The sequence below is a fragment of the Primulina tabacum genome, chromosome 6, assembly GCF_025594145.1.
Source record: "Primulina tabacum isolate GXHZ01 chromosome 6, ASM2559414v2, whole genome shotgun sequence".
Lineage (NCBI taxonomy): Eukaryota > Viridiplantae > Streptophyta > Magnoliopsida > Lamiales > Gesneriaceae > Primulina > Primulina tabacum.
This window is the reverse complement of record NC_134555.1, coordinates 41,819,916-41,835,629: the sequence shown is the minus strand read 5'-3', so window position 1 is coordinate 41,835,629 and position 15,714 is coordinate 41,819,916. Positions and strand designations below refer to the sequence as shown.

The 15,714-nt window shown below is 40.2% G+C and overlaps 1 protein-coding gene across 1 annotated transcript; it reads right to left on the bottom strand.

The window, feature by feature from the left end:
• Positions 1–5,732: 5,732 nt before the first annotated feature.
• On the bottom strand, positions 5,733–7,196 carry LOC142550286 (uncharacterized). The gene is made up of 2 exons (XM_075659514.1): positions 6,996–7,196; positions 5,733–6,941 (listed from the first exon to the last, which is right to left on the bottom strand). Exons 1-2 carry the CDS (start codon positions 7,194–7,196, stop codon positions 5,733–5,735), a joined length of 1,410 nt encoding a protein of 469 aa, XP_075515629.1.
• Between the last annotated feature and the right edge of the window lie 8,518 nt (positions 7,197–15,714).

Below are 15,714 nucleotides of genomic sequence, written 5' to 3'. Positions count from 1 at the left end.
AATTCACTAGTATTTAATGTAAAATCTGGAATAGTAACCTTTCTAGGATGCGGTATACATCCTCCAAAAAAACAAGAAAATTTCAATATATATGTATATATATATTGATCCGACGATTATCTTGTAAGTATTAGCTAGTTAAGATGACGTTCTATACATCACGTCCTATACATCTAATATGTGGACTCACTTTAACCGATGCGCACATATGGGTGATCATTCGGTCGGTTCGATTACTGACCGAACCGAATTAGCCATAACCGAATCGAATCGAAATATTTGTCCATAACCGAATCGACCGAAATAATTTTCGTAACCGATGAAAATCGAACCGAATTCGGTAACCGAATTAACCGATTAGATTTAAAAAAAATTGTGATTTAACTTTAATTATATATGTAATTTTTCTTGAACACTACGGTCTACACAGATGCATAAAAATATAAAATCACACACATCAAAAAATGTATAAGTTTTGTTTGAATACAATTAATACATATATTTTTATAAAATAACACAACATGGGCAGACATCGTCTCGACCGGTGACGAGCGATGAAGTCAAGAGTGGAGAATAGAGAAGTGAGAACGAGAAAGCCAAGGCAATTAGAATTAGATTAGAATAAGAGTTGATTTTAAAATTAAAAATTTAAATATATATAAAAATTGATAAATAATAAAATTTTATTAAATAATAGTATTTATTATATCGGTTAATTCGGTTAACCGATTTCAAAACTTTGAAAACCGTAACCGAACCGAATTAATCGATATAACCAAATTTTTTAAATTTGAAAATAGTGGAGTTTACATGCATTTATAATCTCTGTTTTCAATATATATCGGGCATATGTGACTTTCATTGACCTTCAACAACTAATTAGCCCTCAATGTAAACATATCGAGCTTTCAAGTCACACACGAATATGAATAATAATCTTATGATAATTGATGTGATCTCACTGAAATGGATGAGTCAGGTAAGGAGCTCCAACGGATCAAATCAACAATTTATAGTGATTGGGAAGTTTGAGTGAGAATAATGGCTTCAACAACACCTGCAAATAAGAAAGTAACCTCGTGAATGGGCGCCGGAGAGGTGTCCGGCGTAGCCACTCCGATGCTTAAGTCAGCAGGTTTTTCAGGTGAACACAAGCAATATTTGAGAGAAAATATGTGTAATGCTTGAGAATTAAAATATTTTCTCCTTTAAATGACATTAATACCTGCTATTTATAGAAGAAAAGATAGTAGGATACCTCGATTCCAGTGCCACCTACTAAGTATGGCAAGTCGGTTGCCCATACTCTATCTTCTGATGGCTTCTAGGACACTCCAAGCCCAAGTTGTTCTGACAGATTAGACGACCTGTATCAATCATACTCGAGTGTGGTTCAATTCTCGAGATAACCCGGGTAGTAGAGTTCCCGGCTCATTGGTAGAGAGCCCGGGCTTATGATGACTGCCCGGGGAGAGGAGAAGTGCCTGAGATGAGGCTATTTGCCCGGGTCCTCGGGAAAATGACTAGCATATTGGTTCTGTTCTTGGCTATCCAAATAACAAACCGGGTTGATGAGGACCCGGATCCTTATGGGGGTATCACCACCCATCCCTAAAATAGTCGGGCTAGAGCTTGACTCGCTGTCCCGATCAGTCGTACTTGTTCTTCTGTTGTCACACAACTCGGAATGTGTAAGAGCATCGGGGGCCTTAAATATCCCATATAAGAAATGGGATACCAGGGGTCTGATACAACCCGGGCTTTAGATTATTGTGCCGTTTAGTATTCTCGAGAAGTCCAAGAGGATGTCATTATGACGCATGCGTTAGTATTGATACCGCCGAAAATCGTTCGTATTCCGAGGTAATAATGAGCCTGTTTCCTCGATATCCGTACATGTCTTTTCACCTGCATGCACAATTTCCTAGACTCCTTCTGATCGTCCGATTAGATTCGGATCCACGGTGGAGATTAATTCCTTTCCTTATATATAGTAACCCACCTACCTATTTTCCTTCACTCCAGCAATTTATTATCCGAGAAGTGCAATGGCAGGTTCAAGTAATTCGAAGGCTCCCGATATGGCAGAAGAGTTCATGAACGAAGCTTTCGAGAAGCGAAAATCTGAATTGGAAGATGAAGTCTTCCAAAAGATCCTTAATTACTGGGAGGAGCTGCAAGGACTGCAGTTCCTTTACGAATGTGGAGAAGCTACCACTCCTCGGCTAGGTGGCGAAGCTTGAGAAATATCGGGAACGTTTGCACGTTTCCGATACGGTAAATCTTTTTGAGGACGACTATGTCCTCTAGCTAATGCTTTATAAGGAAAGGAAGACGCTGCAGAACATTGCCGATTCTGCCAGCTTTATCAAGGCGTTCACTGGTAGCTCTGTGAAGAGCTTGATGATCAAGTGGATGGCCTCTGTAGAGGAAGAGTATTTTAATGTAATCCGAAAAATTTCCTTCAAATGAATAAAAAGTTATTTTGGTTTATTTATGTCTTTTTATTTCTTGATAAATGACCCGATGAAATCATTTGAAGATGAATAACCGATGACTAATCAACTGAAATGACATGATTTAATGTTCCCCGAGCTCAAAATAAAGTACTGGGGACTTAAATCTCCTGGGATTTCGATAAGATGTCAGGGCCTCAAATCTCCCGCGCTATAAAATACGATGCCGGGGCCTCAAATTCCCGGGCTATAAAATACGATGCCGGGGTCTCAAATCTCCCGGGCTATGATGTGGTATCATAATTATGCATGAATCAGCATTAAATTCCTGTCGAAAAACGTTTAATATTCCGAGGTAGTAATGATCTTGTCTCATCGATATTTTTGCACGTCCTTTCGATTGCCCAGTACAATTCATCCTAAACGTTCGCAGTATTTATAGATTAACGGCTACGATTGGCTTCCTTCTCCTAAACAAATGAGAAGGCGTTTCACATGATTTGTGACCTTCCAACTTCCTCCACATTAAATGCCACTTGTCTATAAATAAGAGGATAGACATGGAATGTGAGTATCAGTTTAATATGTCTTCAAGTGATTCCACTGCTTGCAGTAGTACACACGTCCTAGTAACCCACGAAATGCGTCCTCATCTGGAGGAACTAAAGAAGACGATTGAAGAGTACATCTGGGTGAATGTCATGTCTACCTGGTACAAGATTCAGGATCTCAACAACGCGCACCAAAATGGTTTGGCTCTTAATCGTGCTCAAAGAGCAAGGACGAGGAAATATAAGCGAGAGTTTGAAGTAGATCGAGTTGCAGATCTTGTTACTAATCAAGTTCTGCTGCATGCGATACTGTGGAAGGAATGGCATCAGCTAGACAAGATCTTGACTGCCGAGTCCTTTACCAATCTTCGGATTCATGAATTGACCGATTGGATAGCTAGGTGGCAAGACTCTGTATCTTCGATAATGGATCCCCTAACATGGCATCGAATATTTTCTTAATAAAATTTCAATTATCGTACTTTGTTTCTTTAATCTTCTGCAAAAGAATTAATGCAAATTGGGTAATATATAATCGGCAAGTAAAATTAACATGCCCGGACTTAATGCTTCCTGAGCTTAAAATAAAGTGTCGGGGACTTGTATCTCCCGTGCTCAAAATAAGATACCGGGTTCTCACACCACCCGAGCTCATAGATAAGATGGCGGGCTCTCGTGTAACCCGAACGTATAGATAAGATGCCGGGCTCTCGCACCACCCGGGCTTATAGATAAGATGCCGGGCTCTCCCACCACCCAGGCATATAGATAAGATGCCGGGAACAATTTGAGGAAGCCGGACTCTTGCCCCAAGATAAGGAAAATTTTCCAGATTTTGGTCTGGCCATTGCATCCCTTTCCAAGGATGGTGAGGAGGAAAAGAAGGCGGCCCAAGAAGAGCAGCCCGGGCCTGAACACGTAGACATAGACTAGTATTTGTATTTTCTTATCTTTTCCTGTCTTGTAACTTTTCGGCCCTCGGGCTCTTATTAATGCAAATTTCATTTTCCCTTTATCTTCTCTGCAGTCATATCTTGATAAGTCTTTCAATAACTAGGGTGATATAACTGCTTGCATGAAAATAACCAGAAATTTTTCTAAGTGTTGCGAATTAACCGGAAACTTCAAATAAGTACCCAGGATCTTGATCCTCGTAATGCATAAAATGCCTCATACTCCGCAAGTGACTCAGATATAAGCAACCTAAAACCCGGATATAAAACTTGGCGCGTATACCAATTAGAAAAGTTGGTTAATAGAGCATATTTCGGGGTTTAGACTGGTCGAGGTGCGGTGTCCCGAGCCAGAGTGTAGTGTCCTGGGCTTTTAAGAACCAAGGTACGGAGCCTTGGGCTGGGGAACATGTCCCGGGACTTGGGAATGGTCGAGGTGTGGTGCACCAAGCCAGGGTGTAGTGCCCTGGGATTTTTTTTAGAACCAAGGTACGGAGCCTTGGGTCGGAGAACATGTCCCGGGACTTGTGAATGGTCGATGTGTGGTGCCCCGAGCCACGGTGTAGTGCCCTGGGCTTTTAAGAACCAAGGTACGGAGTCTTGGGCCGGGGAACATGTCCCGGGACTTGGAAATGGTCGAGGTGTGGTGCCCCGAGCCAGTGTGTAGTGCTCTGGGCTTTTAAGAACCAAGATACGGAGCCTTGGGCCGGGGAACATGTCCCGGGACTTGGGAATGGTCGAGGTGTGGCGCCCCGAGCCAGGGTGTAGTGCCCTGGGCTTTTTTAGAACCAAGGTACGGAGCTTTGGGCCGGGGAACATGTCCCGGGACTTGGTAATGGTCGAGGTATGATGCCCCGAGCCAGGGTGTAGTGCCCTGGGCTTTTAAGAACCAAGGTACGGAGCCTTGGGCCGTGGAACATGTCCCGGGACTTGGAAATGGTCGAGGTGTGGTGCCCTGAGCCAGGGTGTAATGCCCTGGGCTTTTTTAGAACCAAGGTACGGAGCCTTGGGCCGGAGAACATGTCCTGGGACTTGGGAATGGTCGAGGTGTGGTGTCCCGATCCAGGGTGTAGTGCCCTGGGCTTTTTTAGAACCAAAGTACGGAGCCTTGGGCCGGGGAAGATGTCCCGGGACTTGATAATAGAAGTATTTAGAACACGCTCTGAGAAAATATTCCTTTCATTTATTTTATCAATCAAATAATTACATCCGTCATGCATAGTACTGCTTTAAATTAAATACATTCCAAGATCTTTTGAGAGAGCGCCCCTTGCGCATCTTCTAGATAAAAAGATCCCGAGCTGACTCTCCGAGTGATTTTATAAGGTCCTTCCCACCGAGCTTCCAGCTTCCCAACTTCCCCAGCAGGGTTGACTTTTTTCATGACTAGATCCCCGACTTGGAAGTCTCGGATGCAGACTTTTTTGTTATATGATTTCAATGCTTGTACAATGATTCTGTTGACTACCTCTGTTTGGCCATTTGCTTGAGGATAGGCAACAGAGGTGAAAGACTGAGTGATCTTCATCTCTCGGCACCATGATGTGATTTCTCTGCCCTGAAATTGTCTCCCATTATCTGAGATTAGTCTCCTGGGCACTCCAAATCGGCACACGATGCTTTTCCACAAAAACTTCAGTACTTCCTGCTCAGTAATTTTTGCCAAAGGCTCAGCTTCTACCCATTTGGCGAAGTAGTCAACAGCTACTAACAAGAATTTTTTCTGAGCCCGGGCAATGGGGAAAGGGCCCACAATATCCATGCCCCATTGATCAAAGGGGCAAGATGTCCCAGATAGGCTTCATGAGGGTAGCCGGACGGTGCTTAAAATTTGAATGATGTTGACAGCCTTCAGAAGCTCGGACCACCCCAGCAGCATCTTGACTTAAAGTTGGCCACCAGAAACCAGCAAGCATTGTTTTTGGGGCCAAAGACATTCCCCCAATGTGCTCAGCACAACAACCTTCATGAATTTCTTGGAGTACATAATCCACCTCTTTCTCAGATAAGTATTTCAAAAGAGGTCCCTGGAATGATCTCCTGTACAAAATATTATTTAAGAGAACAAACCTCGGAGCTTGTCTCTTAGTTTTCAGAGCTCGGGCTCTGTCTTCGGGCAACTCATTATTTACCATAAACTTGATCAGAGGTGTCATCCAGGAGTCCTCTAGCTCTGGTAACATTTCTTCCTCAGTAGAAAGGATTAAACGGGAAACACGCAAGTCCTCCCGGGTATTTACCTCTGACAAAAAAACAGTCATTTTTTCCAGAGTATCTGCCTCACTATTCTCTTCCCGGGGTATTTGTTCAATACCCCAATCCGCAAAAACTTCTGCTCGGGCTTTAATGAGCTGTAAATATTTTAGCATCCTGTCATCCTTAGCCTCATACACGCCCTTTATTTGTTGAGTGATGAGTTGCGAATCGGAATATAGAATAATCCGGGAAGCCCCGACTTCCCGGACAGCTTGAATACCAGCCAGGACAGCCTCATACTCAGCTTCATTGTTAGTTATCCGGGAGTCAATTCTAAGTTCCAGTTTAATCTTTTCTCCCGGGGGAGATATTATCACAACCCCTACTCCACATCCGGCAAAGCTAGACGCCCCATCCACGAATACTCTCCATACTTCCTCTTCATTGGGTTGGACTATCTCGGATAAAAAATCTGACAGAGCTTGCGCTTTGATGGCTACCCGAGGTTTGTATTCAATGTCATACTCCCCCAACTCTACTGTCCACTTGACCATACGCCCGGACACCTCAGAGTGAGTCATGATCCTGCCAAGAAGACTATTGGTAAGAACAACTATTTGATGTGACAGGAAGTAAGGCCTTAGCTTTCGGGCAGTTATGACCAAGGCAATAGCAATCTTCTCTACTTTACTGTACCGGAGCTCGGGTCCTCTTAGAGCATGACTGGCATAATAAACAGGCTTTTGATCGGAGCTCTCTTCTTTTATTAAAACCGAGCTGACAGCCTACTCCGTGGTAGATAAATAGACATATAATTTATCCCCGGGATCCGGCTTCACCAATACAGGGAGTTCTGCCAGATGAATTTTCAAGTCCTGGAAGGCCTGTTCACATTTATCATCCCATCCAAATTGCCGGGCCTTCCTCAAGACTTGAAAGAAAGGATAACTTCTATGCGCTGACCGGGAAATAAATCGGGACAGGGAAGCAATACTCCCGGTCAACTTCTGTACTTCCTTGACGGATTGGGGAGATGACATGTACAACACAGACTTGACTTTCTCCTGATTCACCTCGATCCCTCAATCGGTCAATATGAATCCCAAGAATTTGCCACTCTTTACGCCAAAAATACACTTGGCAGGGTTAAGCTTGATCCCGTATTGCATAAGAGTGGCAAAAGTTTCTTCAAGATCACCAATAAAGCTTGCAACCTCCCGGGTTTTGCCCAGAATATCATCCACATAGACTTCCACATTTCGCCCCAACTGCTTCTCGAAGACTCTGTTCATCAGACGCTGGTAAGTAGCCCCTGCATTCTTCAACCCGAAAGGCATTACAATATAACAAAATGTACCTCCCAAGGTAATGAAGCTGGACTTTATCTTGATCACTCATGGCCAGGGGGATTTGATGATACCCCTGGTACGCGTCCATGAAGCTTAGCAATTCGAAGCCCGATGTGGAGTCCACCAACTGATCAATGCGGGGCAGAGGATAATGATCCTTGGGACAAGCTTTATTAAGATCGCGGAAATCTACACACATGCGCCACTTCTCGGTAGACTTGGGCACCAAGACAACATTCGAGAGCCATGAAGGGAATTGAATCTCTCGAATATGGCCAGCCTTCAGGAGCTCTTTTACTTGCTCATCAATAACTTTGTCCTTTTCAGGACCAAAGTGTCTCTTTTTTTGCTTCACCGGGTGAGATCCCGGGAGGATGTTCAATTGGTGCTCCGCTACCAGGGGAGAAATCCCTGTCAACTACTGTTGGGACCAGACAAACACATGAATATTAGCTTTTAAACAGTTAACCAGACTAATTCGGGTGGATATGCTGAGATCCCGAGCAACCCGGATTTGTTGGCCTGGTCCGATTTCTACCACTTCCTGCTCCTCTTCTGCTACAAAATGCACCTCTCCTCTTTCCATCACTCCCCCTTCTACTCCATCCACCTTTGCCTTTTTCCCTTCCTCTTGGTCTTGCTCTGATCAGCCCGGACTGCCTCCACATAGCATTTTCGGGAGGATGACTGATCTCCTCGGACTTCTCCCACCCGGGCTCCCACTGGAAACTTTATCTTTTGGTGGTATGTGGATGCTACGGCTCTCAGCTCGTTCATAGCCGGCCTTCCCAGAATGATATTATATGATGATGGGGAGTCCACCACGGTAAATGAAGTCATCACCGTCTTTTTAAGATCCTGAGAAATCAGGGTTAATGGCAAAACAATCTCCCCTTCCAGGTAAACCACATGGCCAGCAAAACCAAAGAGGGCAGTTTCCACAGCCTCCAAGTGATAGCCCTGCAAATCCATCTGCATAAAGGCATATTTAAAAATTACATTAACAGAGCTGCCCGAGTCCACGAAGACTCGTAGAATATCATAATTTGCCACTCGGGCTTGGATCACCAAGGCATCGTTGTGGGGCAGATTCACCCCCTCCAAATCTTCCGGGCCAAAACTGATGACCGCCTCACTCCTTCTCGCTCTCTCCACCTCCAAACACTCCCTCCTACTTCTCGACTTCCTTGCTCGGTTGGAGTCTCCATCAGTAGAGCCTCTTAATATCATTTTAATCAATCCCGTAGCAGGGGGCGAATTCCTTTTCCTTTCAGGTTCAGGCTCCCTTCTTCTACTGGGCTCAATCCTCGGGATTTTCCTCATACTTCCTTCTCGGACGCTGAATCCTGGTTGCCGAGACGTCCAGGGTGGCACTCTCGGCATCTGGCTATTGTTGCTGGGTCCCGGGATGTAAGGTGAGACATAATTCCCCTTCAATTTTTTGCAATCTTCAGTGTTATGGTGGCACACTTTGTGAAGAGAGCAAAATCCTTTCGGCTCTGGCCAGGAATAACTGATGATCCGGGGCTAAATCTCTGCTGCATTCCTGTACTTTCCTTTCCCGGGCAATTTTCAGAGGCACGTGATGAGAAAAGTGCCCTGTATTGCCCCTCTTCTGTCCCCTCTCCTCGGGCTTAGACACCCGGTCTCCTCTCTCCTTTCTCACAGCTTCCCTCTTCTGTTTTTGGGCCTCCTCCATATTGATGTACTTTTCTGCTTGTGACAACAGATCCTCGAAATCCCTAGGCACCTTTTTGGTCAGTGACTTGAAGAATTCACCCTCTCTCAAACCCTGGGTGAATGCAGTAGTCTTTGTTTCAGTGGCACAAGTGGGAACGTCCAAGGCCACTCTGTTGAACCTTCTGATATAAGCCCTTAAACTCTCTTCTGGGCTCTGCTTAACTTCAAAAAGACTAATAGCAGTCTTTTTGTACTTTTTACTGCTGCTGAAATGGTGTAAAAACACTTTATGGAAGTCTTCAAAAGAGCTGATGCTTTGGGAAGTCAAGCCCTCGAACCACCTCTGAGCTGAATCTACCAGTGTTGTAAGGAACACTTACACTTGATTCGATCAGTGTAACAGTGCAACATGGCCATATTTTCAAACCTGGCCAGGTGCTCCTCCTGAGTCTGCGTTGCCATCAGAGTCTTTCACCTTTGCAGACTTGAAATTTCCGGGAAGAGGTTCCCGGACAATGTTCTCAGCAAACGGGCATCCCCTAATGACAGCCCGGGAAGTACCGTGATTCTCCAACTGTCCTTCCAACAACTTCATCTTCTGTCTCAACTCCAACAACTCCTCTGCCACGGTAGAAGATTTGGACCCGGCGCTGGATTCCTCGTCTTCTCCTGCCCCCTCATCCTCCCTCCTCTCCTGCTCCTGCTCATGTCCCTGTCTATCTCCGGGTGGTGTAACAGGATGAGAGACTTCTTTCCTGGCCATAGCTTGCTTTATGGCATTGGATACAATCTTTTGTAATGCCTCCGAGGTTAATGTAATGAGATTTGGTCCGGTATTATTAACCTGACCACCCTGTCTTGAAGTCTGCCCTCCATCATCCTGGGCGCGAGAATTATCTTGGTTGGTTCTTCTCGTACGCGCCATATCAACGTCTTGAACTCAAGTTTCCCACAGACGGCGCCAATGATGTGATCTAACTGAAATGGATGAGCCGGGTAAGGAGCTCCAACGGATCAAATCAACAATTTATAGTGATTGTGAAGTTTGAGTGAGAATAGTGGCTTCAACAACACCTGCAAATAAGAAAGTAACCTCGTGAATGGGCGCCGGAGGGGTGTCCGGCGTAGCCACTCCGATGCTTAAGTCAGCAGGTTTTTCAGGTGAACACAAGCAATATTTGAGAGAAAATATGTGTAATGCTTGAGAATTAAAAGATTTTCTCATTTAAATGACATTAATACCTGCTATTTATAGAAGAAAAGGTAGTAGGTACCTCGATTCCAGTGCCACCTACTAAGTATGGCAAGTCGGTTGCCCATACTCTATCTTCTGATGGCTTCTAGGACACTCCAAGCCCAAGTTGTTCTGACAGATTAGACGACCTGTATCAATCATACTCGAGTGTGGTTCAATTCTCGAGGTAACCCGGGTAGTAGAGTTCTCGGCTCATTGGTAGATAGCCCGGGCTTATGATGACTGCCCGGGGAGAGGAGAAGTGCCTGAGATGAGGCTATTTGCCCGGGTCCTCGGGAAAATGACTTGCATATTGGTTCTGTTCTGGGCTATCCAAATAACAAACCGGGTTGATGAGGACCCGGATCCTTATGGGGGTATCAATAATGTTTATTGGGGATCCATAATTTTATTCAACAAATAATTTAAAAATTATGCTCTTTCAAAATATACTGTATAAAAAATTTCGTACGAGAGATATTTATGGGATGAAAGTTGTTATTACCCTATTTCGATAAAGATGCTTACAATGAATTTAGTTAGTCATTTGGAAACAATTTGAATCGCTAGATAGCCTTTAGAATGTGAATCAAATTGTGTTTGAATTGAGTCAATTCCATATTCATTATTCTAAACACAATCTATAATTAGTTCCCATAATTCAGGGGATTTCGAATTGATTTCTTATCGATTTACTATTAATCATAATGATTTCGAACATATCCAACATTGATGTTACTCTCCAAATAATATATTCAATCTAAATCGAATCATTTCATCTAAATACAACAACTACATAAAATTCCGGGAATTGTCGATTGAAGTCGGATAAGCTAGTAGGTGAGGCAAGACATGCAGTATTTTCCTTCCAAGTTGTGCTAATCCTCGCCTGAAATTGTTACAAAACTCTTTGACATGCGAGTCTATCTGTAGCAATTTGTGTAAATCGATGACGACCCAATTATATTGAGATAATATTCATGTAAAGAGCAATTATCTAGCTAGCAGTGTTAGAATTTGGATCGTAGATTTAAGTGTAGAAACTCGATAACCCTTTAGGAGGGATGGGGGAGATATAAGGGACCTACGGAATTTAATAGAGGGAGCAAATGGTCCAAGTTGGTGTCTCCTCGGTAGGCTTTATCCGGGATGGACTTAATGTGGTAGTCATGTTAGTTGTCACCATAAGCAACATACTTAATGGTCCCTTCTCTATGCATCCTATATAAAATTTTTATACCCACATATATATATATATATATTGTGTCGGAATGCATTCTTTATCATGATTATGTGAGCGATCGACATCTAACACATAAAATATTGTGAAATTTAAAAGATTTGAGCTAGATCAGTATAATCAGTTATATCTTTTGATAAAACAACAAACACTGATATAATATTATATATATATATATATATATAAAATAATGTTGATGATATATAAATGTATTTATTTGAGGTGGGGGCACTTAAACAAGGGTTTCACATGCTTTAATCGGCCTTCTCTCACAGCAAACACATGGCCCACCCCTCATCGATCATTTCATACCATTATTTCCTGCTAAATTTTACAGTTTTGAATGCTTTTCAATATTTTATTCAGATGTTCGTTATACATAATAGCACTGAATGAGTAATTAGAAATATTACATGGTGATAATATATAGATATATGGATTACCTAAAAATTCTCAATTCAAGGTCCAAGGTCTCGTAACCTTAACAAAAAAAAAAAAAATATTAAATATGTGATTATGTCGGATTCAGAAATTATAAGCAAATGTCATCTCCTAATAATTCAAAAATTAGTCTCTCCGTCTTTATTTTTACATTTGACAAATTGATTAAGAGTGCAAGTCAATTCTTTGAAATGACATTATTCTTATTTATTAGTCAGTCGACAAAGCTATCCAAGTCAAAACTGTCGTTCACTTTCATTACAAAAAAATATATAGAATATTAAGGAATTTTTCATCGGTCTTGAAACATTTAAATTCGAAGAAGACTTAAACGATTTTTGTTAGCTTAATAGAAAATATACATGTACTAAAAAGTATGAACAAAAAGATCAATTATGCGCTTGAAACATAAATCCAAACCTTAACGTTTTTATTTGAGCGTGGAAGATGATTTGTTACAATTAACTCTTAAATCTGAGATCCCGGCCCAAACTTGGGATCATAGTATCATATGGCTACACACCTTATAAGTTTATAATTATAGACTATCCGTGACATAATGAATGCCAAATTATTTGTATATTGTAAGCCTTAATCATCATGTTATGATTATTTCAAGTAAAATTGAAATAAGGACGACGTGGAAATTAGATGTCTAACCTCTAATATAGTTTTTCTTCAATTTTCTATAACTAAACTAAGAAAAAGAATTTGTTCAGAAGTATATATATATATAACCGAGCATATTTTAGGGATTAATTTAAATTATCTAAAAATTAATTATTTGTAGCTAGCTAGTATCAAAATTTATCAAAAATTTAAATAATATTTATTGTTTCAAAAAGAACAAAAATTTCTTTTTTTATACAATATAAAAGTCAAAAAATATACCTAAATGACAGCGATTACTTTGCTTACTTTTGGTGGTCAAGCCTCTAAAGTGGTCTAACAAATCCCTCAAACTTGAATAATGGAAATCAAACATCGCGATTAAGCAATTAATTAGCTGTCCCTCACTTTTATGGGGTTTAAATTTATTCAACAAAATTTACCAAAAAGAGAATCAATCGAACCGACTTCAAAATCAGCAGCTCCCTTTTATGATTTTTACCCAAATCATAATTAAAAACAAAATTTAAGGGCATTATTGATGAATCAATTGGCTGATTCTAATGGCGAAACTCATTGTTTTTGAAGTAATTGTTACTCTGTCATTCCGGCCCGCACGCCTCATTTCTTTCTTTCTTTCTTTCTTCGTTTATTTTGCCAAAATTGTGGCAAAATCCACTTTAGTGAAATGACGGTCGGCTAAAATAATATGATGAAATGGCCATTGCATATTGATAAAATCATTATGAAATCACCATTTTTCAACCATTCATGCTTCGATAATTATTACGTTGTCAATTTACTGTTAACATTGTCAAAATCCTTGTTCATAACTTAGCGACAAATTAAAAGTTTTGGCACAATCAAAAGTGATTTATTACCCAAGTAAATTCTTACAACTCTTTCATTTGATTATTTTCTTAGTATACTATGATATTTTTATAGCAAATTCATTTTTATCGCAATGAATCCAAACTCTACTATATTTGATATTCTATTTCTTTGTGTTCTTAATAATCAATTATCCTGTTATATATAGAATACTTAATCATTATATCTAATATTACATAAAATATAGGGTTTACGCGCACACATTGCACCGGATCGGAGCACACAATTTACAATTTTTCCCCTATAAAGTAATTAATTTAAAAACTAAATATATGTTGAAAAAGTTTTTGTTTTGTTTTTTTATTTTGTTTGAAGAGTTTTTATATTTTTAATAAGATCTATCTTAGTTCTGATTAATTCATGTTTTTATTTTTATTTTGTTGTCTCAGAGGTCACTAATTTTTTTAATTAGAATGAAAAAAAAGATGAAGCATATTATATTATATATTGTATAGGTGCCTTATGTACTTTTTACTTAGAGTTTTTGAGAATAATTTTTTTGGGGTATTCCGTAATTTTTGTGCAAAAAATCTAGGAAAGCAATCGAAATATGATGGTTGGATATTGTACAATTTAAAAAAATTAAATTAAAACATTATCATCAATAAATTTTGGCTAGTGACAATCATTTGATCCTAAAATTTATAGTGTCCTTTCTCGTAATGCCTACATTAACAAATTCTAGTAGCCGGATCCTCCTGACACGTCCAACATGAGACCTGTCATGTGAAAATAGGGTGTCCATGATAAAAGCAAAGACTGTGAGCGAACTAATCACCCAATACGTAATGCATGAGTACACAAATATATATGTGCATGCATGAACCATGAACTTGATGATCAAGTATCAAACTGGAATCTCAAACTCGGGCTGACGTCAATGTGTGTAATACAATGCTCCGTAGAATCAGTTGGTGTCTCCCGATGCTCGATCCTCCAAGAGCAAGGCTTTATCAAGGATAACATGATCAACATGATATGAAAATGCCGTGTATATCATGATACTAAACCATGAATCATATAACAAGTAAAATTCATCACACAAAATGCATACTTAGCTGAATATCAGTACTCACGTTCCTCTAAGTGTTATGCGAAAAATTTGTTGTCTACTCATTGGTCATAGACATCATCACCAAAAGAACCGTATCACTACTTAAATATACTTTAATATTATTTTCTATTATATCTCAATTATCCAAGGCCCTCATATCATACTTTCGTTTACGTTCTGTCATTTTGGGTACATAGACCTCGAAGCTTAAACCTCGAGTTGCCGATCACTCGGGGAGCACTTCAAAACTTTTCAAACCTTCAGTAGAATGTAGTGGAAATCGAGGGATGATTCTTAAACATGATGTGATAAATTTGATTTTTGGATGACCTATTTATAATCAGAGTTAGTAAAGTGGTAAGCGCTTTATTATACACTAACATATTTATTATAAAAATCATAAAATGAACCATAATTTTAGGCACAATATGTTATGTGTGTGTGTGTATACATATATATACATATATATATATACATATATATATATAAGAATTAGGAATGGTTGACTTGTAGTGAAAAGGTTGTTGGGTTGTTAGCATCATAAAACCAAATTAATTATATGCTAGGAAATTTTTTTTTTTAAAAAAATTTGAGAGAGAAGAGAGGGAGAAAGAATGTAAGTGGCCGACCTGAAAGTAAAAATGGGCCACACTGGTTGGGGATGCTATGGACCAAACCACGGTAGCAGGTCCAATTTAAGATGGGCTTTGTCCCACTTTTCCCATTATGTCTTTTACTCGGTGGATTCATTGTCGGTCGACTTCTCTGTTTCAACATTCGGTAAAATCTAATGTTGAATATGTCAAAACTAAATATAATTAGCACCTCAATTTTATTTTTCAAACATTTCATGCTTCAAAATTAAATAGCTTACAGTAATTAAATATAAAAATAAAAACACATTATAGCCTATGAGACGTTGGTCAACATGGTATTGATATTATTGATATGTCTGGTTAAAGAAATCATCCACATATCTCTTAGACTAGTTGTCGGTAAAAACTTGTGTGAGACGGTCTCACAGGTCGTATTTTGTTAGACGGGTTTCTATTTGGGTCAT

What these genes read in the sequence shown, in the direction of transcription:
- LOC142550286 (XM_075659514.1), bottom strand. Translation starts at nt 7,196, where the DNA reads ATGTCATCTCCCCAATCCGTCAAGGAAGTACAGAAGTTGACCGGGAGT. An exon ending in TGGCAGAACTCCCTGTATTG is followed by an intron (nt 6,942 to 6,995) that starts GTGAAGCCGGAT and finishes ACCACGGAGTAG; the next exon opens with GCTGTCAGCTCGGTTTTAAT.